This window comes from Pungitius pungitius, chromosome 4 (genome assembly GCF_949316345.1).
Source record: "Pungitius pungitius chromosome 4, fPunPun2.1, whole genome shotgun sequence".
Classification (NCBI taxonomy): domain Eukaryota; kingdom Metazoa; phylum Chordata; class Actinopteri; order Perciformes; family Gasterosteidae; genus Pungitius; species Pungitius pungitius.
Window position 1 is genome coordinate 24,812,860 of NC_084903.1, and position 19,245 is coordinate 24,832,104.

Below are 19,245 nucleotides of genomic sequence, written 5' to 3' on the forward strand. Positions count from 1 at the left end.
GCAGCTGGTCTCGGGTCAGTCTGTCGCAACATTTTCTTCGCTCTCTTTGTTTCATATGAAAGATTCTGATGGACAAACCCCATCGCCTTGTACCGGGTTAAACCTAGATTAAAGCCGGATTAAAACTGGGCTAAGGGTGAATGAGAAGCGGGACCCGGACCCGGTGCCGGACCCGAAGCGGATCAGTGGAGACTTCATTTCAGGTTTGGCTTCTGGGTGTTTGGATCATGGGTCGGTAGGACGGGCGAACTTTCTGCAAACTTGTATTTCTTCGTCTCCATGGAGATGGGACTTTTCTCCGCCAATTGAGGAGCTGATCACTCTCCGATCCAGTATCCATAACCTGTATCGATCGCGTATTGATCAGCGGGATGGCTGCGCTCCTCCTGCTGCTGCTCGCGCTCTGCACCAGCGGGCATGCCAAGAGCGCGTTCCCGCAGAGATCCTCCTACAGCCTGTACACCGGCGGGAACGCGCACGGAGCTCGGGTCGCCAGCAGACACAGGTAGGCCGACACGTGCACGGAAAGCACGATGATGACGATGAGGGTGGGGATGAATGATGAGGTGACGTCAGGGTTTGGTCACCACCACTTCAGATGTTTTGGACACAAAGAGTGGAGAGGTTGCTGGTTTGAATCTCGGTCTAATCTACAGGTTTGAGCTGAGAGCAGTGACATCACACTGTGACATCACACTGTGACATCACACACATCTGTGTTGTGTTCCCATGGTAACGAAACTCTCAGCAGCAGCGGATGCTTTTCGGTTTCCTTTAATATTAGTTTGGGCATGCATGAGGTTTAAAATGATACTTTGTCTTATTGTTCATAATCAAACAACTTTAGCAAAGTTCTATGGATCCATAAAGAAGTTATATGGATCTCTTAAGAGGTTATGCTTTTCCTTTAAGAGGTTCTTTGGGTCTTCATAAAGAAGTTGTAGAGGTCCTGTAGGTTCTCAGAGGCTCTAAGGATCAATGAAGATTTGCAGATTCAGTTGAATGAATACTTTGTGGGAGTCATTAATTTTCTTGTGTTGATTTTACAGCCTCACTGATGATGTCACTGATGATGTCACTGAAGATGTTAGGAAGTGTATTGAGGTTTTACCTCGTAACCACTGAGGCTACTGGAAGCAGCTGACTGGTCTCTAAACTGATGTGTTTGACAGTGCCGTAGCCGTAGATAACCACTAGTAACCATCCTCTGTGATGTTTACTGAGCAGTCCGAGGGTCTGGCCTTGGTGCCCCGACCTGCTGTTGCCGTGACAACCATCCTTTCTCTAGGAGAGCACTTCACCGGCAGGTCGTGAAGGCGCCGAGGGCTTTTATCTTTAAAGGGCTTTTTGTACATGGTGAACCCCCAATGTAAACGTTCAGATGTCAAAGATCAGACACACACACAATGGGACGCGTGTTTCTAGCTAGCTTGCAGCTAACGTTGGTATAGTTGTATGTGTCTTTGTAACCAGATACTGCGGATGGAGACACATCTGTTAAATATATGTCAGACCTCTTTTTTCACAGTGGAACAAAACCTGCAGTCCGGCGCATACGAGATAAACAACAGAGCTAGAAACTGCCCTGGAAACCTGGTGAAGGACAGCGCAGCAGCTGTGATGTCATCAGCAGCAAACTGGCACAAACATCTGATTCACTCACTTCCTGTACAGAGAGTGACATCACTGTGTGTGTCTGGGTGGGAGTCCTTAACCCTCCTGTTTAATCGATGGACTCTTGTTGTATTTCCTCAGAAGTGTAGAAATTAATCCCTGTGCTGAAAACCATTTTAAGTTCCTCACCTATCTATCTATCTATCTATCTATCTATCTATCTATCTATCTATCTATCTATCTATCTATCTATCTATCTATCTATCTATCTATCTATCTATCTATCTATCTATCTGGGCTGTGCGGGAACAGCACGAGTTCTCCGCTCGCTGGCCAACTTGCTCATAACTGACCGGCGAGTTTGCTTGTTAGTGTGTTAGCTTGTTAGTGTGTTAGCGTGTTAGCTTGTTGTGGCTGCTATAAATCGTTTTCTGATCTAACGTAACTTACGGCAGATTTTTCAAAACTAGAACCCCTCCAAACAGACACAGCTCGTCTCCTGGACACAAGTTGTGTTTGTGCATCTCTGGTCTCTCGTTATTCCTCCTGTATCGCTCTTTTCCGTGTCGTTCTATCTATCTATCTATCTATCCTAGAAGATTATCTTCTTCTCTAATACAGTAATACCTCCTGTTTCCATGATCAATGGAGATAAATATTTATTCTGGGTTTGGTTTCTGTCTCTGATGTCACTCATGCCTTCAGCATTATATCATGTTCTTTATTCTCCGGGGGTGAGGGGGTTGGACTTTATCGGAGGTCTGCCACTGTAATCTTTTTAAATTCACTTTTTTTTTCATTATCATCGGCCATTTTTTGCCTTTGCTGTTGTATTTTTGTTAAGTTTGGAGCAGAAACTTTACCCAGAACACCTAAGGAGTGTTCTTCTGGCTCCATGTACTGCACATTCAACTTTTTGTCTCTGCAGCAGTAGAATTCCTGCTTGTTGTTCTGGATTCCAGAAAATAACAAATCAACATAATTAAATTAAAACACAAAGAGTCACCGTGAGTCTGCTGCTGATCCAACATGGCCGACACCGTCACACTTATCACACACGGACGACATCTTCACCTGACACACACACAGACACACACGCGCATGGACACACATTCATACAAACACACATGGACACATGACACGTGTTTTCAGGACTTTTGGGGACATTTCATTGACTTATATTCATTCCCCTCACATTAACAGCTACCACGGCGAGTCACTATCTATTGTCCTCATGAGGAGGGCGGGCCCCCACAATGTGACAGATCTATGTCCCCATGAGGGGGGACGCTCACTTCCACACATACTGTATAATAAGTGTGTTGCTGTATGTATTATTATAAACTGAATCTATAAACAGAACACATTACATGTCATTTAGCTGACGCTTTTATCTAAAGCAAAGAAATATGAAGCTTCAAATTATTTTTTTTCTTTTGTATAATAATATCATATTATATGTTTGGGGTCATTTTGGGCAGCGATCAGCTTTTCATCTGATGGTTTAGCAGTTTCAACATGTTTTCAATCAGGAGATGCATTCAGCAGAGCATGGATTTCAAAATAAAGCATGTCTAACGACACTAAAACGTAGTTTCAAAATGATTTTGCTTTGCTGTTTGAATGTAAACAGAATGTTTGAAGACACAGTTCGTTTTGAAATGTTGTGCCAATGGCCTGTAGCATCAGCTGGTTCTTTAAACTACCCGAAAACATCTGCACATGCTGTTTTGACTTCAATCGACCCAAACAGATGTTTACGTTAAACCCTACGGAGCTGCTGCTGACTGAGAAAAAACCTGCAGGAAGCATCGAGGAAAGTCGGATCGTTAAAGTTTTATTAACCCACTTTGTGTTCTCTTTAAAAGGAAGATTGTGATGTGTGAACCAATCACACGTGCACAGTAGTAAAGAGTGAGACCTCTGAAACATAGCTGGTCACAGAGCTTGTGCCGCGGGGTTGGCCGCTCTGATGATGTCACAGGACAGGAAGTGGAAAGTGGAGAGTTGACAGTGGTTTTAATCTGATGTCTGAGGTTAAATGTTATTATTTGTTGACAGGAAGTTAATGACCGGTGCTCCTAATCTCTGTGTTTACTAGTCGTGTGACTTAGGCCCTTGTGTGTGTGTGTGTGCGTGTGTGTGCGTGCGCGTCTTTGTGCGTGTGTGTGTGTGTACATTTATGTGTGCGTCTTTGTGTACATGTATGTGTGTACATGTGTGCGTGTCTTTGTGTACATGGGTGTGTGTACATGTGTGCGTGTCTTTGTGTACATGTGTGTGTGTTGTGGTGGAAGATTTTGCACAGACAATCGTAAAGTAAGAAACAAAGGCTCCGAGTCAAATATGTCTTTTCTCCGTTTATTTCCTTGCAAGGCAAGAGAGGTCACAACAGCTACATGCTCTGCAGACTGTCATGAACCAACTTGCCCCCTAACAGAACGAGGCAGTTCTTATACACAAGTTCAGTTGTCGGTGGCGTCAACAGAAACCTTGACCACCTTGTTGTGCCAAACAGGAACTGGTGTGCGTTCGTGGTGCAGAAGACGGTGAGCTGTGTGGTGGAGGACGGGGTGGAGACCTACGTGAAGCCCGATTATCACCCCTGCAGCTGGGGGAGCGGACAGTGCAGCAGGGTGGTGGTGTGAGTACACACATGCACATGTATACACACTGGTTGTGAACACACACGTGGCTACATACGCACACACATGGACAGTGTTACTGTCGGTGACTGGTACCGGTGTACGATGGAACCCAAAAGCACAAATCAAACAACGGTGGGGAGACTGGTAGCTTTAATCAATAGTTCAGGCAAGGTCACAACCGGGAGATCCGTCAGCTGGCAAACAATCCCAGATCCACGAGGGCGGACGAGGGCGATCAGGAGTCAGAACCGGGATGGCGATCAGGGAGGCAAACAAATCCGAAAGGGAGCAGGCGGGGAATCCGGGGTCGAAAGGCAGACGAGGTCAGGACGGATGTAAATCAGGGTAACTATGGAAACGCTGGAACACTTGGCAAAACACACAAGACAATCTGGCAGAGAACAATAGAATGTGACGGGGTAAAATAGTGAGGGGCTGATGAGGGGGGCGCTGCAGGTGAGGGCAAGGAGAACCAGGTGAGGGTAATGAGCTGACGATGTGGGAGGATCTGAAATGACAGGAGAGTTAGATACCATGCAGTGAAGATGATGTGTGACATCTTCAGTCACATCTGCTTACTGTCTATCACCAGAGACTGACCCAGGATCATATTATACACGGCATTGTGGGTACATGCTGACATCTCAATGGATTGTGGGTAATTTAACTGTTCTCTCGTGTCCCTGCAGCTACCGGACCTTCATGAGGCCGCGCTACAAAGTGGCCTACAAGATGCTGACGGAGATGGAGTGGAAGTGTTGTCACGGTTACGGCGGAGACGACTGCAGCAACGGTCCTGTCGGGGGAGCTGGAACCCAGATTTCCACCACCAGACCTCAGCCCAAACCAGGGGGACAAGGCGGAGGAGGACAGGGGGGAGGAACTAACTATGGACAAGGCGGAGGAGGACAGGGGGGAGCAACTAACTATGGACAAGGCGGAGGAGGACAGGGGGGAGGAACTAACTATGGACAAGGCGGAGGAGGACAGGGGGGAGCAACTAACTATGGACAAGGCGGAGGAGGTCAGGGGGGAGCAACTAACTATGGACAAGGCGGAGGAGGACAGGGGGGAGGAACTAACTATGGACAAGGCGGAGGAGGACAGGGGGGAGCAACTAACTATGGACCGGGCGGAGGAGGACAGGGTGGAGGCAGTTCTGGAAGCGGACAGAGTGGAGGAGATGGCGGTGAGTGGATTCCGTATGTAAGTGACTCTATCCAACAATCGCGAGCTCCAGGGACAGAAGCCAACCGTCATCCAGAGAGAAGATTAAAGAGTAAAATCTTATTGATCACTGAGATATAATTCATCTCAATTGCCTTCTCTGTGATCAGATTTCATTCAGCAGGTACCAGGAAAATGTCTATCTCTCTAACACCAGGAAGTAAGCTTTGACCTCTGCCGACCTCTGCTGGGGACCAGGAGGAGCTGCTGTACTGTGTCGCATGTGGCTGTAAAAGCTTCTGACCTTGCTGCTTCCCTCTCTTCCAGGACGATCGGGGAATGAGAAGACGAGGCAGCTGGAGGAGAGGATCCAGAGTCTGACCAAAAGCCTTCTGGACCTTCAGATCACCGTGAACGAACACTTTAAACGGGAGGACAACAGGCCGGACGTCAGCAGTGGAGGAGGAGGAGGAGGAGGAGGAGGATTGTCTTCAGGGGGAAGGAACCCTGCTGACGCGGCTCAGCCCGAGATTAAAGAGACAATTCACATCATTCAGACCAAACTGGACCAGCTGGACAACCGCACACAGGTGAGTCCATGTTTTAACTGTGAGGACTGGAGGTCACCAGGCCATGTCTCATGGACAGTAATTGTTAGTTAGTTAGGTGACCATGAAGAAGGTCTAGATGGATATCACGAGGATGTACCAAGTCCTGATCAGGCTCAGCCACGACTGCAGAAGAACCGATCCACTTAATGCAACTTATGTGAGCAACGATCGGTTTGTTGCTCTTAACAGAATCAGAATCTTGCTTGAAAACAATCTTCTCTGAAGGTGTCTGTAGCTCGAGTTTTATGAGTCAGTGGAGAACATTTATAAACATTATAACACTTTTATAACATTTATAACACAATAATGAACTTAAATGTGTCCAGTAAACCAAATCAGACACATTTCTTATAGAAAATAAAATATCTATACCAAATATATAGTTTTATTTTAATGTCATGATGAGGACTGAGGTGAGGATTCTTTGTACCAACAGGCCCATGATAAAACCCTGGTTAGCATCAACAACCACCTGGTCAACGGGAAGGACAACGACCTGGACGGAGGTCCGCCTGGAGGAGGAGGAGGTGGAGGGAAGCTGAATTCGCTGAAGGAGGAGATCCTGAGGGAGCTGGAGAGGAGGGTGTCTCTGTCCTGCTCCTCTTGTCAGGTATCACTTTAACTGTCTAAAGCGACTCGTCCAGATTAACACAACATCATTCTGAAGTGTGTGAAATAGAAAGCATAAGATTTGTTTGTCGGTGAGATGGTTTGCCGTGTGTTCTTCCAGGCAGGTGTGGAAGATCTGCGCCGACAGCAGCAGGAGGACAGGGAGAGGATTCGAGCTTTGGAGAAGCAGGTCAGTGCCATGGACGTCCGGTACCAGCAGGGCCTGGACGGAGTCCGGCGGGAGGTGGTGCGCTCGCAAGGCTGCTGCACATCTGTCAACGACCTCCAAAACCGCGTCACCGATGCCGAGCGCAAGATCAGCTCGGCCTCAGAGAACTGTGACGCTCTGCAGAACCGTCTGGACAAGGAGCTCGGTGGAGGAGGCGGCAACAAGAAGACCGGCGGCTTTGTAGGAGGAGGGCTCGGCGATGGAAGCGTTGGGAGGGATGCTGTGGTGACGGAGGACCTGCTGGACAACCGGTTGAGGGACCTGGAGCGACGTGTCAATGCCACCGTGCAGCAGACCGAGCAGAGCTGCTCGTACCTGGAGAACGACCTGAAGGACTACTTCCACAGGGAACTGGGGGACCTTAGGACCGTGTTCCTGGACCGCTTTGACGACCAGGCCTTCAGGATCGCAGACGTGGAGCTGGACGTGGGGCCGTTGAAGGACGGCGCCAGCGAACACGGCAGGAGACTGTCCAAACTGGAGAACAACACATCCCTCATTGGCCAGAGGCTGGAGGAGTGCAGCTGTGGAGGGTCTGAAAAAGGAGAAGGAGGAGGAGGATCTACAGGAATACGATCTACAGTGTCTACAGGAGGTGGATCTACAGGAGGAGGATCTACAGAAGGATGGTCTACAGTAGAAAGTCCTACAAGAGAAGGGTCTACAGGAGGCAAAAGGTTATCTGTGACAGGAGGTGAAGGAGAAGGTACAGCAAAGAAATCACTGGAGTGGAGAGTGGTTGCCAACGAAGATCAAATTCAACACTTTAACACTCAACTCAAAGACCTGTCGACGTCAGGAGAGTCTCTGCTCGACAAGGTGAGCTACAGATTCCCCACAACTTCTTATATGAACTACTGTGCTGTTAAATCCTGTATTAAAAGAAAATGTTCTGGGCTACGAGGTCACCTGAGGAAGTTACCAGTGGGTTCGCATTAGCCATCCAGGAGGAGCAGGATGCTGGCTAGTAGCTATGTTCGTTAGAGGACAAGATAGAAGACAAACCGTCACGCGTGTTGCCTAATTGATTTGTTCAGTAGATCTTCAGAGCTATCTATTAGGCTAGCTAGTATTCTCCTTCCTGCAAAATGCTCCTCAAGCATTGAGGAGTGGGGCTGAGGGGCTGCAGGTGGAGTTAGCTCGGGTGCTAGTTAACTCGACGGCTGCTAAATCAGTCAAATGTAACAACTAAATGCTTCCGTTCCATGCAGCGTACGACAGACGGATGCTATTCTGATTCATTTGTTATTATGACCTGAATGAAACAGTTAAAAGCGGGAACCATGTTGCATGTGATCTTTATGAATATTAACACGTGACTCGACACCGAGGTCGTGGACCTGAGCCTCGATGTCCGGAGGATCCAGGCCCTGACCGGGGATCACGGCGAGCACTTCAACCAAATCGTGACGGAGGTTGAGATGCTGGGGCAGCACTGCGAGGTGTGTGGGAAGGTGGAGGCGGAGCTGCAGAGGCTGAGGAATTATTCCCATGATGCCCTGGGGCGCATACAGAGTCACGTCAACAGACTCCAGGTCAGACTGGACGTGGGGAAAGAGAGCTGCTTCCAGATGTGCCCGCAGCTGGAGGACGAAGTCCGCCTGCTGCGAGACGACGTCGGGAGGTGCACCAGCCGATGTAAGATCGACCAATGAAATGGCTGCTAACCTGTTTATGACCATAACATCAGAATTCATATTTATTATTCATCGTTTGAGTCCAGACTTCCATCCAGGAATGTTCCAAAGTGCTTCATACTTTCAACTGTTTTATGAGTCTTTTTGCTTTAGTTGCACTCCTTCATGTTTAATGTAAGCCAACTGCTCTGCAGGTGGTGGTTCCGGTGGTTCCGGTGGTTCTGGTGGTTCTGGTGGTACCGGCGGACTCGGACCCAGGCTGGACGCTGAGAAGCCTCTTGACGGCCACAGCGTGATCGGAGGTTCCATCAACAACAACCAGCTGAAGACGCTGCAGGGCGAGTTGTCCGAGGTCATCCTCACCTTCAGCTCCATCAACGACACCCTGAAGGGGCTCGAACACACGGTGCAGAAACACGGCAGCGTCATTACCGACCTCGGTGAGGCCCAGTGACCGACTCTGCGCTTTTATCGCCTCTCTCTCAGCTAACGTTCGACCCGTGACCCCCCTCCACCCTCCCTCCCTACAGGAAACACAAAGGACAAAATCATCTCCGAGCTGGACAAGATCCAGCAGGAGGTGACGGAGCACGTGGAGGAGAGCCGCGACCGGCTGGACGCGGTGGAGGCGGACGTCCGGCGGTTCGAGAGCACGCTGCTGGTGGAGACGGGAGACTGCAGGAGGTCCGGAGACGGGCTGGAGAAGAGGCTGTCGAAGCTGGAGGGAGTCTGCGGCCGGCTGGACGGCGTGTCCGAGTCCGTCCTCAAGATCAAAGACGGTACCGCACATTTGGTCTCTGTGTCTCTTTGATCTTTTAATTGTTTCATATTCACATGGTCACCGTGGGAACCAACAAGCTGGTTCAGCAGCTGGAGGTGTGTTGCTAATGGTAACGTGGGCTCACGTCGCTGCCGGTCCAAAATCAATTCAATAATTCGTCTTGCTCGACCATTTGTGAGATTTTTCCGTAGTTAGCAAATACTTGTTATACATGTGTTGTTCATTAACCATTAACGTTTTAGTAATTTAATCTAAAGCAGAAACCTCCTCCAAAGCTTCATGTGTTAAAGCTGCTCTACTCTGTAGTGACCACCAGTATCCTAAAAATCCTAAAAGCTAAGCTATAAATAAATAAAATCAAGCAAATAGCAGACACAAAATGGATTTCCCTTAGTAACAAAATGTCTCATTTCATCATCCTCCCTGCAAAAAAGTCTGCAGCTTTCTCATTGGTTGATTCCGACAGAAATGACGGACGTGGTGTCTCGTCTTTTGACTCAGGTCTGAACCGACACGTGTCCGGCCTGTGGACCTGTGTCTCCGGTCTGAACGAGTCGGTGGTCCGTCACGGAGGAATCATGGACTTGATCCAGAAGAACCAGGACGAGGTCTACAGCCGTGTGAAGAACCTGAACTCCAGCCTGAACCAGGTGCTCCAGGACCTGCAGGGTTCTTCTGAGCGCAACCTGAGCGGTGAGCTGTTTTACTCGGTGCCCCCCCCCCAGTCCTTGATCTCATAAATCAGGCTTCATGAGATCTGCTTCACAGCTTTACTTTTCTTTCTTTTTTACACTTTTTTCAGTACATTCAGTACATCTTGTCATCGTCTTGTCTGCTGTGACTTGTGTCTCGGTGTCGTTCTGATGGACATTATTACTTTCATGCACATTTATCCACACCATCACATACTGCGGTCTGCTGCTCCGTAAAGGCCTCATATTGTCAGTGCCATCTGTAAATGAAAAGCATGAGAAGATTCTCCTCAGCCTTTATGCTAGCCACATGTGGGATGTATTAATACAGTAAAATAAGAGCAGCAGAACCTACTGCTGCAGGGGTTTCTCATTGTAAATGTTGAGCTGAAGTGCTGCTTAACAGAGGTTTGACTTGGTGGCTTTTAATTTTATGTAAACTCACTCATTCCTAAACGAAAAAGTGTTGCTTTAACACCAGAGAAGAAAAGTCCATTTAACAGTTGGATGTGAACTAATCAGCAGATTAAAAATCCATCAAAAGATCAAACTAACAGAAACACAAATACCTCCTACTGCTAAGAACATAATCACAATGTGTCCACATAATGTATTATAATAATATAAATAACCTAGTTAATGTGTATTTATGTTATATATTGTTCACTATAAATAAGTAGTGAACTCTTTAGCTGCCTGCTAACATGCTAGCAGAGCCCCTTGTCAATAGAAAACAGCGTGGTGTTAACAAACAGAAGGAATTGTGGGTAAGAACTGCTTTTAGTTTGGCTCCAAGCTTTTTGAACATTTTATTATTATATTTATTATATTTGAGTAAATCGACACAACTTACTCCATTCAGGTGTCCCCCAGTCAGGGTTAAATGCTTTAATTTAATGTCCACCATTCACATCTTAACACAGGCCTGCCCGGCCCCCCAGGACCCCAAGGAGAGAGAGGCTTCATCGGGCTCCCGGGTCCACAAGGGCCCCTCGGGCCCCCGGGACGACAGGGGGAGAGTGGCTTCCCAGGTCTGCCTGGTACGACCCGTGCTTTGTGTATTAATGCACATTGATATTCAACTCATTCTAGAACAGAGACACAGAGCAACACACACTTTTATTTTTCCACTCCTAAGTAACTAACTAATGACTTTCAATGCTTTGCCTTTTCTAACCGCTGATTCCTTTTCTTTCACAGGTCCTAAAGGTGAACCAGGTACGGGGTTTATTTCAAGAATACCGATTTGAGAAATGGATTCTAATTCAGTTAATTGGTCACATTTCTTAATCTGAAGATCATTCGTCAGTCTTGCTCCTTTGTTCCATCATAGCGTTGTTTTGTTAGACGTCTGCAGAATGCCACCTGCTTGAGTTGTTATTACACCTACTGTTGTCATTGTTGTCTTCAGGAGTGGCTGGTGTCGGCGCTCACGTGCCCAGACTCTCTTTCTCTGCGGCTCTCACCGTCCCCATGGAGAGGGCTGGAACTATCCTCTTCGACAAGGTCTTTGTCGAAGAAGGGGACTCCTACGACCCGAGAACAGGTCGGCGGTTCGATACCGGTCTCTTTGGGTCTAATGCATACGCTGCGCACCATGAGCACAAATCAATATGAAAACCTACGAGCCTCTCGTGTGTCAACAGTAGGGTTGGGTATCGTTTGAATTTGAACGGTTCCGATTCTTTGTTTCGATTCCGGTTCCCAGCGATTCTCGATTCCGATTCTTTTAAGAGGCAGGGTCAAAAAAGTTTAAGTTTAAGATATTTAAAATGAGCTACCTAACCAAGGGTCTTTCTGAAGGAAATAGTCTGATCTTCTCCCTCAATGTTAATTCTATCAACTTTACTATGAATTTCTAACAGGGCTGTTTTCAACTACAATATAAATCTCAAACTATGAACTTGCTTGCTCCCACTGATGGGCCCTTGGAGCCAGAGGAAGAGGCAGCGCGTCAAACACGGGGCCAACTCTCCCAACCCCCCAAATCCTCACTGCTCATTCTAATAGACAGGACCGCTCCGCTCGGGCCACCCGGCACCCGCGCGCACACTGGTCTGATGCGTCACAAATTCACAACAACCGGGACGCTGTCCGTGTTCGATCGCGCTGTTATGCTAACACTTCCGGTGGACACTTCTTCGTTGGCGTTCAGCGGTTTCTATTTCCGGTCGGCGCCGGCGGACTGAGAATCGAAACTAGGAAACGAATTTTAAACTTTTGAACGATACCGGGTAAATCGCAAAGCTAGTCCCGATTCCAATCGATTCTCGATTCTCGATACCCAACCCTAGTCAGGAGGGAACCGGAACAAGCGTTCCACACATAACCTCAATGACTTGAGTCAGCCACGGTTGCCTTTGTATGAAGTTAAATGTGTCTGTCAGTAAGCAAGGATCGATCACTAATTAGCACCAAGTGATCCGTTAGGCACCTTGGCAATCAACCAGTCGATCGCAATCAACCAGTCGATTGCAATCAACCCATTGGTCAGCGCTGGTTTTAATCGTGGATTTATAATTATGAACATATCATACAAACTATGATCCAAGCAAAGACATGAAATGTCCACCCGGTGCCAGAATGCAGTCTCTCTCCCTCAGTGGGAGTTCTCTAACGGGCTCGTGAGTGCTCCATTTAGTGCATGTCATTGCGTGGTAGTGACTCCAATGTTTCCCGGTGTCACGCTCAGGTATCTTCACCGCACCCCTGAACGGACGTTACTTCTTCAGCGCCATCCTGACGGGTCACAAGAACGAGAAGATCGAGGCGGTCCTGTCCAAGTCCAACTACGGCATGGCCCGGGTGGACTCCGGGGGCTACCAGCCCGAGGGCCTGGAGAACAACCCCGTGGCCGAGGCCAAAGCCACCCCGGGGTCCCTGGCCGTCTTCAGCATCATCCTGCCCCTGAAGACCGGGGACACGGTCTGCATCGACCTGGTGACCGGAAAACTGGCCCACTCTGTGGAGCCCCTCACCATCTTCAATGGTGTGCTGCTGTACAAAGACATTTGACAAGGGGGGTCAGGAGTCATTCTGAGCTTTGCAGAACTTTCTCACTTGAACTGAGTTGTGACTCCATTTCCGAACCGGCCTCATGAAGACAAACTCTGTTAAGCTGGTTTGATTTTGTTTTTCTGAAGAGAGTTTGTGGATTCTCTGCTTGCTGACCTGACGTGGTCTCGTGATCTGAACCGCGAGGGCGGGGGTCTCAGCGGCTGCGAGGCGGACCTGCTTCCTCTCGCAGCTTATTTGAAACACAGTAAATCCGTTATCAATCGTCTGAATGGTTGATGTTGGACAGACGGGGGAGACGCTCGTCGCCATCCGTGAGTCCCTCATGTGACAATGTGACTTTCAGTATGATGAACAGGTCTTTGCTCTGAGCTTTATAAAAGCAGAATGTTTTTTACAGTTAAATTTCACATTGTGGATGTTTTGTATTAAGCTTTAACTTTCCCTGTTTTATTGGTGTTTTTATGTCCTGCCAAGTACTTAAACCCTTAATATCACTTTGATGCACAGATGCTGAAAAACAAAGCTGTTCTGCATATGTGTCACTGTCCACAAATCCCATTTAAAGTCCAATGGCAAAAGACAAATTCAAATGTTCAAATCATTTGTTCAAGTCAAGACCAAAATTCCGCATTCAAGATGTTATTTAAGGGGAAAGTTTCATCATCAAAATGTATAAAAAGTATGTAAATGGAGGTCATTACACACACAATGTTTTCATGGATGGATTCCTGAACAGGTCCTCCCTCTAAGAGACATGTAACCACCAGCCACACCATGAAGAAACAACAAGCTACTAAAAAGAGACACCCAAAACAACGATGAAAATAAAACCACTAAAAAGAGATTTAAATAACTTGAAGAAAGAAACTACCTTAAAGAAACACAAAACTAGACTGGAATTAGACCGAATGTGACTTAAAAGAGACACGAAACGACTACAAAGAGATACAAAACAATAACAAAGAGCCAGATTATGACGACAAAGAGACAAAAGACAACCACAAAGAGACACAAAACACCATTAAAAAGGCAGAATATGACTTCAAAGAACCACAAAACGACTTCAAAGAGACAGCTTGTGACTATGAAGAGACACAGGACGAGAAACAAAGAGACACAAAACAACAAGAAAGAGCCAAAATATGACAAAGAAACACAAAACGACTTCAAAGAGACACAAAATGACTCCAAAGAGAGGCATAACACCTGTGTGGAAGACTGTGGAAGTGGACTTCACTGTCTCCGGTATCCAAGTCTTGGCACATTCACTGTCGGTTTGGTTCTAAACATGGAATTTATTAAGGAAATATGAAAACATTCAGAATCATCAGACATATTAATTTGGGGATTAGGACGACACACAGTCAGACTAAAGATCAGGTTTGTTGTGAGGATACCTCTCGTTGACATGACAACTGCTTGAAAAGGACATTTTGACGGCTAAAGCGGATCAATACACAGGACGAAGTGATGCTCTGTAAACCTGTTTCCTCACTTTGTATCGACGAATAAATGATTAAAGTAACACGAGTCATCACATCGAGGAGGTCGTTCAACGGGAGGATCCTCGGTTTGGAATCAGATAATAAAACATTTATTGAATGAACTTTTACACATTAAATTGTATTAATTCATACTTAAAGTATTATTATTTTTTAACAAGATGTCTTTATTTGGCAAACGTTTTCCAGTTTGTGTCCGTGAAGTTGTTGCTTTCTTTTATATTTGCTGCGCTTGGGCCCGCCTCCTCATGGCAAGCGCGGTGGTGGCGCAGCACATTGCCAGGCCAGGCAAGGAGGCGCAGGCCAGCAGGAGGCGCTCCTCTCCCAGCTCCCTGACCAGCGCTGCACGCCTCCACAGGAAGTCCCGGAAGAGCGCCTCCTGCTGGGCCAGCGTGCACAAGCTCAGCAGGACGTGGGAGAGCTGGAGGGCGAGGCGGCCCGCGTAGAAGCGCACGGAGACGTGGAAGGAAAAGAAGAAGGCTGACAGCAGGAACAGCACCACCTGGTGGAGAAGGGGTGCAGGAATGTCATTGATTTTCAGGGGCTTACTGTTATTGGTAGTAGGATTTGACTAATTCCGTCTGACTAAAGTGTTAAAGAGAACCACATGCCACAGCTGCACCAACTGTCTCATCACCACCCTCAGGTGCATTTATGTTACTGGAATTATTTGGACCCTGTGAGTATTCATTGGGACATTAATTAGAATACGAGGGTGAGAATCGCCACCTGCAGGAAGTGCAGCGCCGAGCTGCTGGTCCAGCTGTGGGTGGCGAGGCGCTGTGCCACGGGGCTGATGTCCAGCAGGGAGGCGGCGGCCACCGCCGCCAACAGGCACAGCCTCCGGCCGAGCGGGTACGGCCGACGGGGGCGGAGCTCGGCGTAGCAGCAGGCGGTGCAGGACAACCAGGCGAGGAGGGCGGCAGCCGGGAGGAAGGCCTGTCCCAGCATGCCTTGCGCCCAGGCGGCGTCTGCACTGTAGAGGCTCAGAGCCAGGGCGCAGCCGTACTGGTAGACGGTCCCGGCCACGTAGTCCAGCAGGAACAGGGAGCGGTGCCGGAGCTCCGAGTGGGACTCCAGCAGGTGGGCGGCGGCGCTGCAACACTCAGGTCATCAGTCAGTGCAAAGGAGCAGCTCAATGGCGTTGCGTTAGCGTTGTGTCTCTGCGCTGTTTCTGCTGCCCCCTGGTGGCCAGAGGAACCTTCTTTGAAGGCTTCTAAAGTTGAATAGTGGATCTGAATCTGAAAGGGTTTGGTGGGCCACGTGTAATGGTACGTTCACACCGAACGCGACAGGATTACATAGAGATTACAGAGTCTATGCACAGTGATGAGGCTGGAGGGACGCAAATCTGCGATTGGGCACCGCGTTTCTCACGTCGAGTTCACGCCGAAGTCGATGTGATTTTGGGCAAAGTCACCCATAGCCTCTCAGCACCAAGATGCTCCCCATCGTCACTGACGTCCTGCAGACACCGGCATCCCGAGCTGTACGACACGTCCTGGTAGAACTAATGTTAAGTTTCCATTTAACTGCTATATCGTGACCGGTCTGGGAAAGACGATCTGTAAAGGCCAACAAAGCAATGACTAATGGGAACATGAAGAAGAACCTGACCTCATCAGAACCCATCGCACGCTTCTTCAGTTCTTACAAAGGGCGGAGGTCTCACTTAGGCTCACCTGCAGCTTAGGTAGATGACAGCAGAGAAGACGTAAAGGACCAGGGGCAGCGAGGAGGCGTCCAATGAGAACCCCTGACCTTCAGGACCGCACAGCCGAAAACCCAGGATCCCCTGGAGAGGTCAAAGGTCAGACAGCAGGAGATCAGACTGACGGCTTCGGGACACCAGACCGTGTGACACAGTGACCTGCGTACCCCTCCCTGCAGGACGGTGAACGCGGTGAACCTCAGTGCCACCCAGGCGGCGGCCAGTAGGACGCTCCACACGTGGGAGAGGCCGAGCACGCAGCTCCGCCCTGGCGGGTACCCCCCCGAGATGAAGCGCTCCCCAGAAAGTCGGCGGGCGCCTACATCGTGGATGGTGGGGGGGAGGATCCGGTTCAGCGGGGACAGGGAGGGGAGGCACAGCGGGGGAGGGTCCAACGTCACCCAAGGCATGATGGGATAGGTCAGAGGTCGGAGGTCACACAACAGAGGAAACAAACCCTCTGAAGGAAGCTTCTTCTCTCCTTCAGGGCTTCAGAAGCTCTGCTGCTACGGTCCAGCTGGTCCTGTTCTACTGAGCGCTGTCACATGGTGACACACACACTCTCACACACACACACTCACACACACACACACACACACACACACACACACACACACAATGTGTTCTTGTCTGCTCATTACAGCTGATTCAGGCTGAATGAGTTAATTTTGAGGATTCTAGACATCATGAGACTCACTCACACAAATTACAAAGAGACAAGTAAACGTAGTAATGATGTCACAGGTCACATGGTGTATTTTATATATTTTATTGTTAAAGAAACAGAATCCCAAAACAACAACAGGAAACACATAAAACAGTTAAATCTAAGGAACTTTGGTCTCTTGTTTCGACTCAGGGATGGATCCACCTCCACATTTACCAAATTCTGATCCAGGGTTTTTTGGTTCCGGTGGTTTTGTTTCAGGTGGTTTTGAGTCAGGTGGTTTTGGATCAGGTTCTTTGTTGTGGATGAAAATTAATGTAGTTAAGGTCAGATGGATCTAGTTCAGATTGTTCCGATTCAGACGGTTACGGTTCTAGTTCCGATGATCCGGGTTCAGGCGCGCGCCTCAGATCCAGGTAGAGCTGGTTCAGTCCTGGGCGGTTCTGGCCCAGACGCAAGTGCAGCCGACGGCCACCGAGCGGTACGAGGCGGTGAAGCAGTGTTCTTGCTCCTGCCGGGTCAGCACCAGGAGGTTCTGGTAGATGGGGACGGAGTTCAGATCGCGTCCGCCGCCGGGACCGGAGCAGGAGCCGCACTCTGCCTCCCAGATGGTGGAGGGGATCTGGTGGGGTTTCGTGGACGGCCTGATCCAGAACAACAACAAACTGGGTCGTGAACAGAACTCGTATGTTGTACTTTCAAAAAATATATTTTTAATCTCACAGAGAGTTTGGCCCTGTAAAACGCTCTAAGTGAAGGATGGATTAGCAGAATCCAAGGATATATGGACGCGTATCTCGTGCTAGCTGTGTCTTCCAGTCGTTATGCTAAGCTAACATATTCTCAATTGATTACAAATGTCTGACCTCCAGCTCCATGGAGACAAAGATCTCAGGTGGATGTCCCCGTTCCCGTCAGAGGAGGACACCTTCGAGTGAAACGCCAGCCTGGAGTCACATCGAGGAGGAGGAGGAGTTTGAACCCTGGAGGAGCTGACTACCCATAATGCACTACAACACACCTGTGGATAGAAGAGGTTATTACTGTCTTTTAAAATAACCTGTTCCTTCCTAAAAAGTAAAGTTCTATTCAGGAGAATGTTAAAGTCATTCATATTTCATTTAATTACAAACAAAAGTGTACATTTCAATATTTCATTAAGTAATTCTTTACGAACTTAAGTACATTCTCAAGCGGTTTTACTTTTGACCTTCTCTCTCTCGCGTTGACTTTCCACATTAAATCATCTAAACATTACAGAAAAATGAATGAGTAACTCAGGAAATGTATTAAAATATGATATTGTATTTATTAGCAAAAGTCCAAATGTGTACGCAAATATTAAAGTAATATATAAACGTGTAAAGGTATTTGTTTAAAGGTATTTGTGTATATATATATATATATATATATATATATATATATATATATATAGAGAGAGAGAGAGAGAGAGAGAGAGAGAATAGAGAAAGATATATAAATACATATATATATATATATATATATATATATATGTACATATTTGGTGAGCAAAATTATTACTCAAATTTAACAAAAATAGAACATATTTTACAAAAAGAGCTTGTAAAAACGTAGAACTTTATCTCGTGTGATCTGCGTTAAGGGCTCTCCTAGTCGATAACGTTTTTGCTCACCAGCAAAGCTCCGACGGTGCGTCCCGGCTCCATCTTGTCGCCGTGGTGATTGTGTGTGGCCTCTGTCACTCGCTCTTATGAAGACGCCTTATCTCTGCCATCGAGTGTCGGGAGACCAGAGCGAGCGAGATGAAGGTCTGATAAGATCTGATGGTAAACTACCTGCTGACGTATCTGCTGATCTCCATCGAGATAAAAGGACCTGCTCTCCAGAGAGAGACAGAGAAACATCTGCAGAGATCATCACCTCTGATTCAAATCAAGAGACGGACTGTATTTACGCTTCAATTATCAAATCTTCTTCTATGCTCAGCAGTTAAAGTCTAGCAGGCCTTAGCATGCTAACAGCACGCTGCTAACACCCATGCTAACAGTGACACACAGGGTGGACTCGAAACATCAAATGTTCTTGGGAAGGTTCCTCACTGAGTGAAATGAAGTGAAGTAGTGTATGTGGTGCCATGATAAGAGCTGTTGTATTCTCTAATGATAAGGAAAGGAGCCACAATGCTTCCTTACTTCACTCCTTTAGCAAAGGAACCACTGGAGCATCCTTCACCAAAGGCAGCTCAGTGGAAGTGGATTCCACCCTTAAACACAGCGACCACATAGACTTGACCCTGTGACCTTTTCCACAGAGGTCAAGGTATATTGGTCAAGAATAGACGTTAGGAATAGACGTTAGGAATAGATGTTAGGAATAG

At 47.7% G+C, this 19,245-nt stretch overlaps 3 protein-coding genes across 3 annotated transcripts; 1 reads left to right on the plus strand and 2 right to left on the minus strand.

Moving 5' to 3' along the window:
• emilin1b (elastin microfibril interfacer 1b) lies at positions 1-14,188 on the plus strand. The gene is made up of 14 exons (XM_037491184.2): positions 1-505; positions 4,133-4,258; positions 4,952-5,451; positions 5,757-6,019; positions 6,477-6,650; positions 6,771-7,697; positions 8,210-8,516; positions 8,710-8,955; positions 9,046-9,294; positions 9,798-9,989; positions 10,912-11,028; positions 11,189-11,206; positions 11,400-11,534; positions 12,681-14,188. Exons 1-14 carry the CDS (start codon positions 372-374, stop codon positions 13,001-13,003), a joined length of 3,711 nt encoding a protein of 1,236 aa, XP_037347081.2. The 5' UTR covers positions 1-371; the 3' UTR covers positions 13,004-14,188.
• A 295-nt stretch (positions 14,189-14,483) lies between these two features.
• LOC119196022 (membrane progestin receptor beta-like) lies at positions 14,484-16,629 on the minus strand. The gene is made up of 4 exons (XM_037451387.2): positions 16,387-16,629; positions 16,191-16,303; positions 15,238-15,604; positions 14,484-15,010 (listed from the first exon to the last, which is right to left on the minus strand). Exons 1-4 carry the CDS (start codon positions 16,627-16,629, stop codon positions 14,726-14,728), a joined length of 1,008 nt encoding a protein of 335 aa, XP_037307284.2. The 3' UTR covers positions 14,484-14,725.
• A 472-nt stretch (positions 16,630-17,101) lies between these two features.
• Positions 17,102-18,574, minus strand: il17a/f2 (interleukin 17a/f2). The gene is made up of 3 exons (XM_037448042.2): positions 18,542-18,574; positions 17,753-17,907; positions 17,102-17,530 (listed from the first exon to the last, which is right to left on the minus strand). Exons 1-3 carry the CDS (start codon positions 18,572-18,574, stop codon positions 17,314-17,316), a joined length of 405 nt encoding a protein of 134 aa, XP_037303939.1. The 3' UTR covers positions 17,102-17,313.
• Between the last annotated feature and the right edge of the window lie 671 nt (positions 18,575-19,245).